General features: G+C 42.7%; 1 protein-coding gene across 3 annotated transcripts in view; it reads left to right on the top strand.

Moving 5' to 3' along the window:
* KAT6A (lysine acetyltransferase 6A) overlaps positions 1-18014 on the top strand; it is a 408346-nt gene extending 390332 nt beyond the window's left edge. For all 3 annotated transcript variants that reach the window (XM_033949340.1, XM_033949338.1, XM_033949341.1), the window contains one exon: positions 12710-18014. In XM_033949340.1, the coding sequence (XP_033805231.1) occupies positions 12710-15291 (2582 nt within the window). In that variant the 3' untranslated portion in view covers positions 15292-18014. The remainder of the gene's footprint in view (positions 1-12709) is intronic.
* Positions 18015-18322: the final 308 nt, after the last annotated feature.

The following is an 18322-nucleotide window of genomic DNA, read 5'->3' as shown; positions in this document are numbered from 1 at the left end:
GATTCTCACAACAAATGATAGCCTGGGGAGGCCATTGCAATGGATGTCCAGTCCAGAGACAGTGGTCAGCCTCCCAGAGAAAATGGTTCATCAACAGACTGGAGCTTTGGGCTATTCGATTGGCATTGCAAAAGCTGGAGAAGAGTCTGGAAGGACAGGCATTCCGAGTCTTCTCTGCCAATGCTTCAGCGGTGCATATGTCAGGCTCCAAGAGTGCTCAGCTGAACCTGAAAGCCCTCTTACTGTTCCAGTGGGCAGAGTTACACCTACAGGCAATCTCCATGGTGCATATAATGGGAGTGGACAGTGTCCAGGCCAAGTACCTCACCAGGCAAATCTTAGGCCCGGGAGAATGGACGTTATCTCCAGCAGCCTTCCAGTCCACCATTCTTCAATGGGGTTGGTCAACTTTAGATCTGATGGCTGCAGCAAGGAACAAGAAGGTGGACCACTTCTTCATTCGAAGATCCAAGCTTGGAAGTGAAGTTCTGGATGCCTTAGTCCAGCCATGGTCAAAGAACAATCTCTTGTACGTGTTTCTTCCATGGACCATGATAGGGGGCATACCTCACAGAATAGCACACCACCCAGGAAGAGTAGTCGTCATAGCACCAGTTTGGTCGTGCAGGCCATAGTATGCCAACCTAGTGCATCTTCAGAGGGACCAGGGTGTTTGTGGTTACAGCCTATTCTTCTCTCTCAGTGCCTAGTGGTCGTAGAAGATCCGGATCACTTTTGTCTTACAGCATGGCTCTTGAGCACGCAACATTAGAGTGCAAAGAATACTCAGAAGTAGTTATTGCTACTCTTCTCAGAGCCAAGAACATGACAGTCTCCACTTGTGCTGAGGCATGGGAGATGTTTCAACACTGGTATATGAAAGAGAAGGTGGAGCCATTTAATAATAATATTAATAATTTTATTTCTTATATACCGCTATACCCTAAGTTCGAAGCGGTTTACAGTGAAAGTCGTGTCAAGAGAGAGTACAGTGTTAACAGTAGGATACAGGATAATACAAAGTGAGCAGGTACTGGGGTGTTTACAATAAGGTACAAGATATTAACAAGAGAACAGTTGCAGGATGTTTACAATAAGATACAGGATAATACAAAGTGAGCAGGTACTGGGGTGTTTACAATAAAGTACAAGATATTAACAAGAGAACAGTTACAGGATGTTTACAATAAGATACAGGATGTTATACTAAGTTATAGGATGACACAATATGAACAGTTACAAGAGATCAATGCTGTTTACAGCTAGATATATATAATGTGCGTTAGAGAGGTGTACAGCATTAAGCGTTGGGGGAAGGGAAAAGGAAGGGGGAGACTTTCAAGGAGGATTATAACTGGTAGTCATTTAGTGCTCCGATTATGATAGTGCTAGCTTTCCTCCAGGCAGGCATCGACAGTGGCCTCGCAGTGACATCATTCAGGGTCCAAGTGGCTGGCCCTCTCATATTTTAGGGCCCATGAAAGTAAAGTTCCCCTGGCTTCTCATCCAGACATAGCCAGATTCCTAATGGGTTCATTAATCCTCAGATCTCTGGTAAAACAACCATGTCCATCATGGAACCTTAATGCCTCTGCCAGGCTCCTTTTGAGCCTATTTAAGAGGCATGCTTGTTGGATCTTATCATCAAGACTGTTTTTCTCGTGGCCATTGCATCGGTGAAATGAGTCTCAAAGCTGCACACCTTGTCATACAAGGAGCTGTTCCTCAAGATCCCGAAGGCAGTCCCATCTTTTTTTCCAAAGGTCGTTTTGGTATTTCATATCAATCAAAAAGTGAGATTGCCACCATTCCAGACCACAGGGTCAGAGAAAAAGGACCAGATTCTGAGAAAGCTGAATGTAAGAAGAATCCTCCTACATTATCTAGAGGTCACCAATGAGTTCTGACCTTCGGACCATCTATTTGTGCTCACCAGGCAGGCTAGACGTAGACTGGAATCTAATGCTACCATCTCAAGATGAATACAGATGGCCATCTCGTCATCATATATTGTCTGTGGCAAACAATCATCAGTTTCCTTGAAAGCACATTCCACAAGAAGCATGGCTTCATGGGCGGAGGCTCAGGCGATTTCACCCAGGGAGATTTGTAGAGCTTTGATCTGTTACACTCTTCTAACATTCTCCAAGTTCAACAGAGTGGACATGGCAGCACAGGAGGACACCGTCTTTAGGTCCTCAGTGTTACGAGCAGGTGCAGAGGTCCTGCCCTAGATTTCTGGGACTGCATTTGTGCATCCCTACTGACCAGAATGATATACCAATTACACAAGAAAAAGAGATTAGTTTCTTACCTTGCTAATATCTTTTCTAGTAGATAGGTGTGTCATTCTGGAGCCCTGCCCTGTCAGTTATTTACTCCGCCTGCCTATTCTTGCACTCTAGAAGTTCGAGTGAAAATTGATATGTTGATGGCAGTCACACCTTAAAGCAGGGTGTCAAAGTCCCTCCTCGAGGGCCGCAATCCAGTCGGGTTTTTAGGATTTCCCCAATGAATAAGCATGAGATCTATTTGCATGCACTGCTTTCATTGTATGCTAATAGATCTCATGCATATTCATTGGGGAAATCCTGAAAACCCGATTGGATTGCGGCCCTCACGGAGAGACTTTGACACCCCTGCCTTAAGGGTATGAAGAATAATCTATTGCTATAATGCATTAGGGAGTATTTGAGCTCCATAAAGGGTTTTTGTTATTCCGAGGTTTGAATTGTTCAATTATGATTTTTAACATGTTTGTTATGCTTCTTTCAGAGCAGACAGTATTTCGGGCAGTCTCCCCGTACCCTTCTTTCTCATGTGTTTCTATATAGGGCTATTTCCGGTTTTGGTTCAAACTGAAGGGGGCAGCAGAGCTCTCTAGAAAAGGAGGAAGAGTTGAAAACCTAGGGTGAATTCCTTCTGCACTGCTTGCAAGCATGGGGATAATACCCTACTCTCCAGAATGATATACCTATCAACTAGAAAAAATATTAGCAAGGTAAGAACCTAATCTCTCTTTCTCTGGTTTCTATATCTTGTTGCCCCATAGTTATCTTTTGGGAAATTTGTATCTTTGAGCTGTCTTCTGGGACTTGAGAGACTGTGAGAAGTAAATGAATGGTTAATAAGAACTGAAGTTGTGATATATCTATTTCCAAGTCTCAGATTTGACCTGATCAAGCACTGTGAGGTCAATATTTATCAGGATGGTTGCTGCTCAGAAGTATCTGGACAAGATTTCCAGATAGCTTTAAGTGGATTTTCATTCAATCTATCAATTTAAAATGACCACTGAATATGCATTCCTAAATTTAAAATGAATAAATTAACTTTAAACAGTTCTAACTTAAACTTGGATATCTCTTTAATGGCTGAATATTGTGCTGCTGTTTGCATAACAGTCCTCAGAATGCCCGTGGCCTCATACTTAGAAAAATTTTGGCCATATAATGTATGGACAAAATTTATTCATTCATCTGATTATATTTTTACATATCGACCTGTCTATGGTCATGTCTACAAAATGTTTGAAAAATGTGGGTAGGGCAAGGTATTTTTTTCCTACCAACTGGCACTCTTTTATCACAGGCCCAGTTTTTTAATCAGATCTAATGAACCTCTCTAAAACCTTAGGACTGAAAGGGAAAATTCATTCTGAACTTTGTATACACCAAGAGAACTTTAATTCTCTTACAATGCTCTCTCTCACTTGTTAGGAACCTTTGTCACCCAAGAGGGTTTTCCCAGTGACCCTTAAAGTTTCAAATGGAAAAAAAAAGTTTCAAGTGAAAACATTTTTAATTGTCATTCCATGTCCAAGTTATCCAATATTGAAAATCATCCCCACTCAACCTCCTCCAAATTGAATAAAATTTTGTGTGTAGGTTCCCTATAACCTCCAATGAAACCATGTAAAACTTTTCAGCTGGATCTCTATTGCTTTGAGACCTAGAGGCTGTCGACTGTAGGTCACTTTCAGAGCACTGTGCTCTGCGTAACACAAATTTGGCAACTTTGTTCAGCCACTATAGCCCACAAATCCTCCAAGAGAATTTTAATTTTGTGGATTAATACCCCCCCTCCTACACTAATTTCATATTCAAAGTTTGGAATGTACCATTAGTTTACCTCCCCTTTTATGAGCCAGCAAAGTAGGTAAAAATAGTTATAAAAGAAATGTAGGCCCAGATTCTCGGGATGCTGAAAGTTAGTCAATGGTAGGCATTCTATCACCACCTAACTTAGTTGTGTTAATTGGTGCTAAACAATGCGGTTATTGACTGCATCGTTTAAAGCCAATTAAAAAGTAATTTTAAAAAATGTCCCGCTACACAGCCTCTGAGACCAGCACTTAGGTCCCTGCCAGCTAGCATCGTATAGTGACACCGAAGCCTTGAAGTGGCTATGGTTAGTAGCTGCCCTGGACTTCTGTGTCACTATGCGCTGCTGGCCGTGATTCTGATGGGACCCTAGACACCGGAAATGTAGGCCTGTGAAACCCTGGCCTACATTTCCTATGCCTAGGGTCCTTTCAAGCTGTGATTGACACTTGGCAGGCGCTGCATACAGAATCAGCCCCTTAATGCCTACTTTGACTCCTCATTGCTCTTGGCCTGTATTTCGGTTCAAGTCATAACTGTACCAGCCATCATGGCACATGACAGGCATATAGGATTTACTTTAAGAGGCTTTGCAGCCAATTGGAAGCAAAGAAATAATTACACAAAGAAATGATATTAGTGAATTATTCAAATTTTGGCTATTTTTTGGGTGCAAATTTCTCAACTGTACATCGTCCAATTTTTTTATTTTTTTTATAGCACTTGAAAGAGTGTCATTTTTTGCTACAAAAGCCATTCTGTTTCAGCTTTGCTTTGACCATAGTAACATAGTAGATGACAGCAGATAAAGACCCAAATGGTCCATCCAGTCTGCCCAACCTGATTCAATTTAAATTTTTTTATTTTTTCTTCTTAGCTATTTCTGGGCAAGAATCCAAAGCTTTACCCGGTACTGTGCTTGGGTTCCAACTGCCGAAATCTCCGTTAAAACCTACTCCAGCCCATCTATACCCTCCCAGCCACTGAAGCCCTCCCCAGCCCATCCCCCACCAAACGGCCATACACAGACACAGACCGTGCAAGTCTGCCCAGTACTGGCCTTAGTTCAATATTTAATATTATTTTCTGATTCTAGATCCTCTGTGTCAGAAGTTAGGTCGCAAATGTATGCATTATTCACATGTGTATACATGCAGTGGTAAAAAAAAGTGCATCTTTGGTGTCCTATTGTGTAATATGCAAATGAGCTAGAGGTGTGAAATTGCGTGGTGCAGCTAAGCTTAGGTTTCACATGCTAACTCAAGTTACAGCATCCACTGCTTTCACATACTCCTATTAAAATGGATATTTAGTTGTTGGTGATTCATTGCAAGTTCAGTAAAGGCTCCTAGCTGCACATCTCCAATTTTAATAAAATTTACTGACACAGTAGCCTATGGCCCAAAACCTAATTAGACAGCTTATTAGATTTCAATGTACTTTTGTTTACAAGTTAATATAGTCAAAATAACCTTATCATTCAAAATTAACATCCATAAGGCCCTACTTGATCCTTTCATTGACCCACTGAAAAAGATACTGTGTGGGTTTCAGAAGAACATGTGGTTCTTGAAACCCCAATGACAAGCTCAGCAGGAAGGCAATACAGCTATTCTCAACAAATTCAAGGCATGGAACAAGGAACAGGCTAGCTGCATGATGAGCAGCATTTGAAGTAATTGTGAAGCACGATTTGTCTTTGAAATTGTTACTCTTTCCTCACCATACTGTTCTTTGATCACTTACCCCCTCCTTTACAAAGCCATGCTAGCATTTTTAGCGCTGGCCACCGTAGTAACAGCTCTGATGCTCATAGAATTCCTAATTTTTCATCCTAATAAAAATTTACAGTTCTTAGAAAGCCACAAATTTCCAATTCAAAGTTTCTCTCATTATTCCAGTGTCTGTCTACGCCCCCAACATATTTTAACATTAAATTCAGGTTGAAATCATGGTGTACTTTCAGGACTATTTTAAACTATTAAGAATAGCAGGTCAAAAATGTGGCTTAGTGAGTTTTGAAGCCAAAAAATTGCTCATTCAAATGGTGCAAGAAGAAAGAGATTGGAGGATGTACAGTTGTGATATATGACAATAAATATAGATAAGAATTTGCATAAAATTTTTTCAACGATCTTAATAAAGATTTATCTCATAAAAGAAAAACATAGTGTGTCTATTTATGGGGCAGTAACTTGCCGTAATCTCTTCCAGTTCCTAAAATCTGAGCCCTATTAAGCTTTCTATTAGGAGCTATGTTGTGTTAAATATTTACCTGTGAGTTCCATGACAGACTTTTTCATCAATTTTGTGGTCCCCCAGTGGTATACCAATGACATGAGTGGTATATTTGGAAACAGCACACAAGGTTGTACTAGAAATTTATTTATTTATTCCGTTTTTTTATACCGTTCTCCAAAAGGAGCTCAGAACAGTTTAAATTAATTTATTCAGGTACTCAAGCATTTTCCCCTGTCTGTTCTGGCAGGCTTACAATCTATCTAATGTACCAGGGGCATTGGGGGGATTATATGACTTGCCCAGGGTCACATGGAGCAGCATGCGTTTGAACTCACAACCGCAGGGTACTGAGGCTGTAGCTTTAACCGCTGTGCCACACTCTCCCCCTGACTTTTAGCTTGGTCAAGCAACTATCTTTTCCACAACCTGAAACAAAAATTGACGTTTTTTCACTGTCTTCCATTGAACAAAAAAAGTGGCCCCAATAACAAGGCATTTAATTTTGAAAGATGTAGATATCCTGCTCTAAGATTAACACATCTAAGATTTAACACATTCATTGCACGTCCTGTTGTACCTCCAGTAAAAACTTCATCAACTTCTGAGATGGTCAAGTGAGGAGGCCTAGACCGCTTGCCATGGAATGGCTCAATTCACCACTGTATCTTAGTTTTGTACAGTGTATACCTTTTGAGACACGGTAACCTGTCTTTTGTGTAATCCTCATATTCCAGTGCAAATAGGAATGGTATGCTGAACATTAGGGTATACTCCATTCTCACAAGCAAACTGCAGAATGATGTCAATCACAGTTTTTAAAACCTCCTCTTCCTCCAGTAGTCTGCTGTCCCCTTCAGTTTCTCTTTCTGCAGGCGAGTAAGAAAGGTGTCTTCTGATCTACTCAGTTTATTTCTTTTTTATTTAGTGATAGTTTTGTGGCTTTTCGCTCAAATCGTGGTCTTTTTTGTGAAATGAGATATCTCTTTTGATAAGGGTCTATTCTGTCTGCATGGAGAGGAGCAGATTTTAAATCTGCAGCTGGCGGGTGTAACCTTCAGGGACTTGTCTCAGCCAGCCTGCTTAAGATTAGTGGAGCTCAGGGTCTGTTCCCCTGGGGTTTGCTCAGTCATTTGACTTGGTTCAGGAGCTGGAGCACAGGCTGTTAAGGCGCTAATAGTGTTCATTCGGAGTGCTCACGGTGCCAGATGTGTTTTGTCCCCTCTGCCCTTTTTCCCAAGAGGTCTAGGGGATTAAGGGTTGGTCTGTAGCAGTCCAACTGGCAGCCTGAAGATTCCAGCAAAGTGGAAACAGAGGGCCTCTCCTAGAACAGCTACACCTGAGAGGATCTGAAGCAGGCATGGTCTGTGAGTAAGGCTATGACAGCCTGTGGGAAAAATTGGGAGGGGGGTCTTCAAAAGCTAGGGCCTTAGACGTCCTCCAATAAAATCCTGTTTTTTGAGGTTTTTGGTCAGCCCTGAGATGATTTTAAGCTGTTTTTATCATTAAAATTCACCAGCAGCAGCCTTCTTGGATTTTCCAGACTTTTTTTTTTTTTTTTTTTCCTAAATTCTCAAACTTCCCCAAAACACCTCATTTTGCTTCCAAAGTGCCAGGGATGGAGTCCTCTGACTCTAATACCCCTATATCATGCCTTGTTTGTGAAGGATGGGCAGCAGAAGAATACCCTTGTACCACGTGCTATGTCCAGCGAAATGGGGAGTCAGAAACTTCACGTTTAGCTCCCATGCAGCCTCTGGGGCATGGCATATAGCTTTTGAGCCTGTTAGGGAGTGAAAATTTCCCCAGGAGCCCCAGAACAGCACGCCAAACTGGCGCAGAGGCTCCACAGACAAAGAAGAGGTGTCTCCTCCCTTCTAAAGGGGAAGAAGAGTTGCCTACTAAGGTCTTTAACCTAGGACACTGCTCTGGCAGGCATATGTGCACAGCCAAAATAGGCAATTTAGGTCCACTGAAGAGAGACCCTTGGCACACCCTTTTAAGAATCCTTAGAGCACTTTGTCTATGAGAGGAGAGCTCCTCAATGACTCTGATTATCAGCTGGACAGGGATTCAGGAGATGAAATTTCAGTCTTGATCCCCTTACAGTCTCAAAGCGAAGCCTCCTTGATTGGAGATTCCGACTCCTACATTGAAGATCAGGATAGAGTCCCGGCCATGGACCTGGTAAAGGATCCCTCCATATAGTGGCTGTTCAAGTCTTTGACCCTGCCAGACATTATTACTGAGTCTCTTCATGAGCTCAAGATTGATCCATCTAACCTCAATCATCTCAGTATTCTCTTTTGAGTGGTGTCTGATATCAGCCATCGTTCTTTTCCTTGGCACCCAGACATGAAACTCCTGGTTACAGATCCCTGGGAGGTCCCAGAAAGCTCCCTTAAAGGGGCATAAGCCATGACTAAGCTGTATCCTGTAGATTAAGCATTCCAGCAAATGTTTGCTATGCCAAAGGTAGGCTCCCTGGTGGCACGAGTGACTAAACGCATGTCCTTACCCAGTGAGGGAGGAGTTGTTCTGAAAGATACACAGGACCGCAGAGTGGTTATGGTCCTCAGGAGGCAATTTGAGATCCTGGCCCTGGGAGTTAAGGCAGCATTAGCTGCTTTTTTCGTAGCACGCACCTGCCTTTCCTGTCTGTGAACCCTGAACATGACAATGGCTGAGCCGTTACCTCAGCTCAGGCTCACAGGGGTGGACTATGGAGCTGACACACTTTATGATGTATTTAGAGCCATGGCAAGGGTCTCCGCTTATTTCATCTCTGCCTGACACATGCTGTGGATCAGACAATGGGTAGGCGATTCAACTTCCAAGGCTATGCTTAGCAGTCTCCCCTTCAAGGGACAGATGCTTTTTGGGAAAGACCTGGATGATTTTACTGGAGTGTGCAAGATCGTATCCCAAGTCCTTACTAGACAGCAGATCTTGAGCGGCTAGAAGCCAGAACCGGAGCTACTTTTGGGTGGTTTGCATACCCTCTGTCCAACTGGTTTGTAGATTCTCCAGTGGGCCTACCAGATTGGCTGGTCCAAGTCTGGGCAACGTTAAACAGATTGCTGGATATTCAAGCCATAGAACCAGTTCCAGACGAACGCTTGGGCACATACTAGATGTAATTTGTCATGCCCAAGAAATATTCGGATGACTGGAGGCCCATTCTGGATCTCAAACACATCAATGCGGCCTTGAGGGTTCCGCGTTTCCAGATGGATATGGTAAGCTCTGTCATTGCATCAGTCCAGCCAGGAGTTTCTAGCCACCCTGAATTTGACAGAGACTTATCTCCACATTCCAATTTTCCTGACATACAGAAAGCTCCTGAGATTTCATGTGTTGGAGAATCACTATCAATTCTCAGTACTACCATTTGGACTGGCAATCGCACCAACCCCCTGGACGTTCACCAAGGTTATGGTGGTGGTAACAGCTCATCTCCGCAGGGCAAGCTGGCTGGCTGTTCAGAGCCCCCTCACGAGAAGAATGAGAAAGAGTAGTTGCAGCAGTTGTGCAAACTGCAAAAGAGCCAATTAGTCCCCACTCAGTCTTTGGAATACCTGTGAGTTCTCTTCAACGTGACAGGAAGCCAAGTTTTTCTACCAGAGGCACACAGACAGAAGCTTTGGAGGCAAATTATGAACATCCTGTCTCAGCCAGTGCCTACAGCGTGGCACTATCTACAAGTTCTTGGCTTGATGGTGGCTGCCGTAGAAGTAGTGCCCTGGGCAAGGGCGCATATGCGTCCATTTCTGGATGTACTGTTGTCTCGTTCGTCTCACCAGAGACACTCTCTACAGGCCCCTCTATCCTGGACAGAGGCAGCCCGCAACAGCATGAGCTGGTGGCTCCACCCAGTCTTTAGCAAAAGGTTTTCCACTTCAGATCGATTCCTGGGCCATACTGACAATGGATGTCAGCTGGGGGGGTGCACTGCAGTGGTCGCCCAGTTCAAGGAAAATGGAAACCATCCCAGCAGGAGAGGTCAATAAACAGGCTAGAACTGAGAGCAGTCCGCCATGCTCTGTGAAATCTACAGTCGGTGCTAGAAGGTAGAGCCGTAAGAGTATTCTCAGACAATGCCACAGTAGTGGCCTATGTCAACTGACAGAGAGGCACCAGAATCATATCGCTCCAACTGGAGGCAAAACTACTGTTTGCTTGAGCAGAAAAGCACCTGCTGGACATCATGGCAACACACGTAGCTGGAGTGGACAATGTACAGGCAAACTTCTTCAGCAGACAAACATTGGACCCAGGAGAGAGGTTGTTGGCCCTGTGGGCATTCCAAGACATTGTCGGGTGCATCTGATGTTCGATCTGATGGCAATAGCATGCAACAAAAAGTGCCTTGGTTTTTCAGCTAAAGATACAAGACCGGAAGTGCAGGACTGGACATCCTAGAGCAAACATGGCCAAAGTTCGTACTGCTATATGTGTTTCCTCCATGGCCCCTGATAAGGCCGGATGGTTCGTTACATAGCATCTCACCCAGGAAGGGTGATCTTTGTGGCCCTGGATAGTCCCAGGCATCCATGGTATGTAGATCTAGTATGCCTATAAGTGGACAAATGTCTCTGGCTCTAGGTGTATCTGGACTTGCTCACTCATGGGCCAAGTGCTCTAGAAGACCCAGGACACTTTGATAGAAGTGGTCATTGCCACCTTAATGAAGGCCAAGAAACCATCCATTCGTTCAGCATATGACAAGGCATGGGATACTTTCAGTGCTGGCGCAAAAAGGAGAATTTGGAGCACAACAAAGCCCCAGTATCGTCAGTATAGACCTTTCTTCAAAAGGGCCTGGACAAAGGATTAGCAGTGGTGTCCCTTAAGGTACAGATAGCAGGCCTGGCTTGGTTTAGAAATCGAGAGAAGCAAGTTTCCCTGGCTGCTCACCCACACATTAGATTCATCAAAGGAGCCCTGAGACTTAGGCCATCAATCCAAGATCCCTTCCTGGAATCTCGACATCGTGTTAGAGGGTCTTCGGAGGGCCCCGTTTGAGCCTTTGGAGGAAGCTTCTCATGGATCTTACAATCAAAGAGATGTTCCTAGTTGTAATTACTTTGGCCAGAAGAGTCTCAGAATTGCAAGCTTTCTCAAGCAGGGAACCATATCTGAGGATCACAGAAACGGGAGTGACCTTGCATATAGTACCTTCCTTTTTGCCAAAGGTTGAATTTTTTTTCAGCATTATACATCAACAAGGAAGTCAGGCTACCAGCCTTTCATCCTACAGGTTCTGAGAAGAAAGACAAGGCTTTAAAGCTACTGGACATCTGCAGAGTTCTCTTGCGTTACCTGGAAGTGACTAATGAGTTTCATCTATTGGATCATCTCTTTGTCCTAACCAAAGAGTCAACCCAAGGCAGACCAGCCTCCAAAGCCACGATTTCCTGGTGGATTCAGACAGTGTCTCCTTCACCTACATTGTCTATGGCAAACAAGTGTCTGTGTTGTTGAGGGCAATATCTCTAGAGATATGTAGATCTGAGACATACACACTTTCACTAAACTCTAAAGGGTGGATGTGGCAGTGCAAGAGGATTCCTCTTTTGGATCCTTAGTACTGAAAGTAGGCTTATCTCTCCCATCCTGACTGTTGTAATGTTATATGAGCAGATCAGAAACTTGGTTCTGTGGAGTTCCCTTTCTTTACTCTAGAGCTCTTGCATGCTTTGGAACAAACTGAGAGGGGTGACAAACTCCTGAGAGGAGGAGGTTTCAGAAGCTGTGATTGACATCTTTCTGCAGTATGCTTGTGTGAATGGGCAGTGTACCATAAGGTTCAGCATACCATTCCTGTCTACTGGAAAAGATATTATCGAGATAAGAACCTAATATCACTGTTGAGAACATTTACTAGATGATTCCAGTACTTGCAGTGTAGTCAGTCATTAACCCTTAGCAGTATACCACTTGGTGTAATCACAGAGAAATATGATTTGATACATTTGTTATGCTATGTTCTCAATATAAAGCCATTTATACATTGACTTTTGAGATAAATCAGTACAGTACTGTTCCTGCTTACAATAGCATAGACTGGTAGCCAAATTAATGAACTAATTGCATAGTCTGATAAGACTATCTTCTTCATGGCGCCTCCTATTTAAAAGCAAAGAAGATAGAAAACTTACACTATAATCAGTAACTTCAGATATATAAGTTTTAAAGAAAGATATTAGATTGTATTTTTCTACTTTATTGTTGTTTACAATGTCAGATGGATGGAAATGCATGGACTCACCCTATTAACCTGATAGATGCTAAAAGAGAAATTTAGTGCTAAATTTGCTGCATTTTCTTTTCTTTTACTCTGTAGTAATTTTTGTTGTTATTTTCAGGTTCACCTATTTTGAAGCCTATATCCGCATTGAGGTCACGAGGAATGAATGATACCCCACCTCAGCCAGATGCTTCCACTCCTATAAAAAAGAAAAAGGGATGGCCAAAAGGTAAAAGCCGAAAACCTGTTCATTGGAAGAAGAGACCAGGCCGAAAAGCGGGCTTTAAACTAAACAGAGAAGTGCCAATGGCATCTTCTCACATGAGCAGAGCAGAAGTAATGGCTATTTCTAAACCACAGCATAAAACACAGGAGAAAGAAGAACTTATGGAGGTGACAAAAGGCAACATGGTACTAGTAGAGGGAAGGAAAGTTGAAGACTTGCATGCAGAAGACAAGGACAAAGAGGAGGAAGATGCAGGTGGCAGTGAAGTCCAAACTACATCTGTGGATGGCAACAGAAACCCAATGGCAGAAGTGAAAGAGGCTGATCTGGAAGAACCTGAGGAAAAACCAAGACTGGGGGAAGAACACAGAAAATTTGAAGAGGAACCACAAGAAGTAGAAGCACAAGAAGTAGAGCAAGAGCATGACCATGAGGAAGAGGAGATAGCAGCAGCAGTGGTTAATCAGCATGAGGACCATGATGCTGATGATGAGGATGATGGTAATCTTGAGTATACAAAGAATGATACTGATGAATTATCAGTTCGTGAAGAGGTCAAGGAGGAACATGGTGTTCAGGAGTCTTTTTTAGACACAAGCACACAGAGCAGTAGGGATGACAGCAAAAGCAAAGATGGAGTAGATCCGGATTCTGAAGAAGAACATCCTTCTCACAATATTTCTGTGGTCTCATCAGAGCATGTGGCAGGTTCAGAAGAGGATCTTGAAGAAGAACAAAACACTAAAGAAAGTTTGGTGGATTTAAAAGAAGAGGAAGAGATTCGACACAGTGAACTGGATTTGGAAACTGTCCAAGCTGTCCAGTCCCTGACCCAAGAAGAGAGCAGTGACCATGATGGTGCTTATCAAGACTGTGAGGAAACACTGGCAGCTTGTCAGACTTTGCAGAGTTATACTCAAGCTGAAGAAGACCCACAAATATCAATGGTGGAAGACTGCCATACTTCTGAACACAACAGCCCAGTCTCTTCTGTTCAGTCTCACCCAAGCCAATCAGTACGTTCTGTTAACAGTCCAAATGTGCCACCCCTTGAAAGTAATTATACCCAGATAAGCCCAGATCAAGGATCCTTGTCCGCACCCTCTATGCAGAACATGGAGACCAGCCCCATGATGGATGTGCCTTCTGTTTCAGACCACTCACAGCAGGTGGTAGATAGTGGCTTCAGTGACCTGGGCAGCATTGAAAGCACTACTGAGAATTACGAGAATCCAAGCAGTTATGACTCCACAATGGGTAGCAGCATTTGTGGGAACAGCTCTTCTCAAAGCAGCTGTTCCTATGGGGGATTGTCTTCCTCCAGCAGCCTTACACAGAACAGTTGTGTTGTCACCCAGCAAATGGCGAATATCAGCAACAGCTGTAGCATGATGCAGCAGAACAGTGTGACATCTACTTCAAACTGCAATATTAAATCGCCTCAAAGCTGCGTTGTAGAAAGACCTCCAAGTAACCAGCAGCAACAGCAGCCACCCCCGCAACCACAACAGCAACCACCACCTCCATCACAACAGCCTCAACCTCCACCCCCACCCCAGCAACAACCACCTTTGTCACAGTGCAGTATGAACAACAGTTTCACCCCAACACCCATGATCATGGAAATTCCAGAATCTGGAAGTCCTGGCAATATAAGCATATATCCAGGAGACTTTGGTGCTGGTAGCTACTCCCAGCCATCAGCCACGTTTAGTCTAGCCAAGCTCCAGCAACTGACAAACACCATTATGGACCCACATGCCATGCCTTACAGTCACTCTCCTGCAGTGACTTCCTATGCAACCAGTGTTTCTTTGTCCAACACAGGGCTGGCTCAGCTAGCTCCATCGCATCCGTTAGCTGGGGGCCCCCAAGCACAATCCACCATGACACCCCCACCAAATCTGGCTTCCACTCCAATGAACCTAACACCCCCCTTGCTCCAATGCAACATGTCTGGCACCAACATTGGAATTCCCCACACTCAGAGGTTACAGGGGCAAATGCCGGTCAAGGGGCATATTTCCATTCGCTCCAAATCAGCACCGCTGCCCTCTGCGACATCTCACCAGCAGCAGCTCTATGGCCGCAGTCCTCCAGCAGTGGCAATGCAGACAGGTCCTCGTACGCTAGCTGTCCAGCGTGGTATGAACATGGGGGTAAACCTAATGCCAACTGCTCCCTATAATGTTAATTCCATGAATATGAACACCTTAAATGCCATGAACAGTTATCGAATGACACAGCCTATGATGAACAGCAGTTATCATAGTAACCCTGCCTATATGAACCAGACAGCACAGTATCCTATGCAGATGCAAATGGGAATGATGGGAAGTCAGGCCTATACCCAGCAGCCTATGCAGCCAAACCCTCATGGAAACATGATGTACACTGGCCCACCCCATCATAGTTACATGAATCCTGCCGGGGTGCCCAAGCAGTCACTCAATGGACCTTACATGAGGAGATGAGTGAGGCAAACTAATAACCTATAAACTGACATATATATATAAATAATTGAACCTTTTATACTGACATACCCAAGCCACACAGATCTTTTTTCCAGTCTGAATATTACTATAGATTTAGAGGGTTTTCCCAGGACAGGCTTTGGTTTATTTTATTTTTTAGAAAGCCTAGTTTTATTTTTTGTTTATTTTTGGGGGTTTTGTTTATTGTCTTCACTGAAGTAAAACAGTTTCAACTAATTCCTTTTCAAACAGTTTATGGAAAAAAAGACATGCACAAAATCTTTAATAAAAAGCCTTACATCATAAAAAGCAAAAACCCCACAAATGGACAGAATTGTGTGAAAAAGAATTAGATGTATTTTATTTAATTTTGAATGTTTTGTCTGCACACCCTGCTGTGTGCTTCGCCCAGCGTGTATCTCTTTTCTCTTGTCAGAGGGAGGGGCCCTGAACTCATTTCTCCACTTTAGGTTTCTCTTCTCCAGCAGGAGGCACTTATCCATCAGATGGGGTGTAATCATCTGACATTTTCCTCTGTTTGCCTAATAGAGGGGGTACAGCAAGTTCTTTGTGTTGTTAAAACTAGTTGGAGAAGGTCACTTTTCTTGCCTCTGTTATGAGATGTTTTCTTTCTGTCAATGTTTTGGTTGAATTTAAAAGCCTCTTCCAGGTAAAGCATAACTCCACATTAATATGTGTGTCCTCACAGTCAGAAGAGACCATATGTTATATTCTGTGGCTGCTGTAAGCCTTGTGGAAGTCCTGGGTGTATAAAGAATGTCACTTTTGCACACTGAAGAGATTGTCATCCTGTCTTCTGTTAGCCCCCTGTGTCCTTCCTAGAGATACAGAACTTTGCTCCCATAATATATTTCCATTTTATTCTCAAGAGAGACAGTGCTCCACTCCCTTCTTGTTAAGCCCTTTATGTTTTGCAGGGAAAGACAGTGCTCTATTTCTATCCTGTAGTGGCCTACTGAAAGTTGGTGTTCTGCTTCTGTCCTATAGTGTTCCCTTTCTGTGGGCAGCTATCATCCTGATGTTTATTTTACTGTCAACTTTGTGGAATGAGTGCTTCTGAATTTAAGCTTGCACTTCATTCTTTGCCAATCCAGGAATAATTCCCTGAGGCCCTTCTCATCTATCTCTTCTGATGAGGTACTAGGATACCACATGTATATTACAGGTCTTTTTAGGATTCTCTTCAGAGGTTTATTACTCTTTCAGTTTGACTTTGCATATAAAAGATGATAGAGAACAGTGTTTTTATTTTTCTTCCTTCTACCTGGGAGTGTTCATTTTGGTATCCCCAAAGCCAGTAGCTATAAAAATATAAGGTAAACAAAGAGTCTCATGGGTTTCCCATCTTCCTTAGAGATGACTCTTGCCAAGCTATTTATTATACTGGATGTAAGAGGGAGATATTCAGGATCAGTTCACCCCAGAATTCAGTTTCTGTGTGAGTACGCTGACCTTTTTTTTCAGTTTAAAGCCTGATAATGGCATGTGAGGGTTTGGCTGAGTACATCTGAATTGCATGTAATTTGTGTACACTTGTGAAGGAGTTATACAGGCACATTTTTGTGCAAGTGAGAAGTACACATCCAAATGGCACACCAGCTCTGTTTAAATGCTACGGAGGGGAAATTATTGCCTGCAAGTAAGGTCAGCTTGACTCATCCACTGTTGCTACAGAATACTCAGTTTCTATAATTTCCCTCCCTTACCCTTGTCACAGACCTCTGACTCTTCCAAGAGCACTTGAATTCTGTCAGTAGTTAAAAAATAAGACAATAAGTATGCATACAGTTCACTTTTGTTCTGTTCAAGGCATGTGGGAAGAGATGTGCCCACACATTCATACTGCTCATCTCTTCATGCCTGAGGAAAGGTGAATCTATAACTTCCATTCTCAGGCCATTCTCAAAGGAATAGTGGTGTGCCATTGTACTGAGAAGTATAATGTTTAGCAACATAGCTGCCTTCCGGTTGTGGATGAGAGGCCGTTCAGATATTTTATGTGAAGAGTGGTGCTCGCTGCAGGATTATGAGCACTTGAAATAAGGCCAGATCTTTGCATATTTGGGCTTAATTTTAAATCAGTTTGGCAACTCTCTTTTCCCAAAATAACAATACCCATGTATATTTAACTATAGAATTTTTTTTGTAACAAAATTATCCCAAAACAGTAATGTACTTCTCATTTTTTTGCAGTTCTGTTTTAAACATTTTAAAAATTGTATTTTTAGCAAGATAACTTGGGTAATCTAAAATAAGACCTCTCACTCTTTAGTGACTTTGATGCCTTTTAAATAAGAGCTTTTTCATTTCATTCCATCTTTAAAATTTTTTATCTTTGTTGTAGAATATTGAAAACTATTTTAAGAAAGATAAAACTTCTCTGTAAACAGATCTCTAGAGTGTGTGACTAGAGCTCCAAATGCCTCTAAACCCGCATGTACAAATGACGCCAGTCTATTCCTGTCTGTTTATATTTGCTTTTCCTGTTTTGTAAGCTCTTTGTACTTTGCTCTTGGTGACTTGTAAGCTAAGGGGAAGGGTGCCTAGATGCCTTTGTATTTCTTTGTGTCATGCGCTCCTGGGCCAAGGGATTTCCCTTCCTCTCCTTGTATGTAATATCACTTTTTCCCTTTCTAGCAAGTACTTTCAAAAGAACTCTGTACATTTTAACATAAAAATAAATTATGTTGAGCCATTTTGGATGTTGGTCTTACATGTGTATTTTTTTCTTTTTTTATTGTTTTGGAACAGACATATGGGTAATTCCATGTCAACTGGTACAGTTTCAAGAGGAGTCCCCCCCCCTCGACCAGCTCAGAAATTGATGAAATATTTTCAGGGGATATGTTGGGACCTTCAATGAAGATATCCAAAGTTTTGAGGCATGATCTCAATTAGGTCCATAGTTAGGGGCTCCTTTATTTGGGCCATTATTTTGTATCTGCAGAAGATACTAAAAAGATGTCAACTTTGGATTCAGGTTATGGAAAGAACAGTTGGTCAATCAGGG

The sequence above is a fragment of the Geotrypetes seraphini genome, chromosome 6 (assembly GCF_902459505.1).
Source record: "Geotrypetes seraphini chromosome 6, aGeoSer1.1, whole genome shotgun sequence".
Taxonomy (NCBI): Eukaryota; Metazoa; Chordata; class Amphibia; order Gymnophiona; family Dermophiidae; genus Geotrypetes; species Geotrypetes seraphini.
This window is presented reverse-complemented; position numbering and strand designations above follow the sequence as displayed.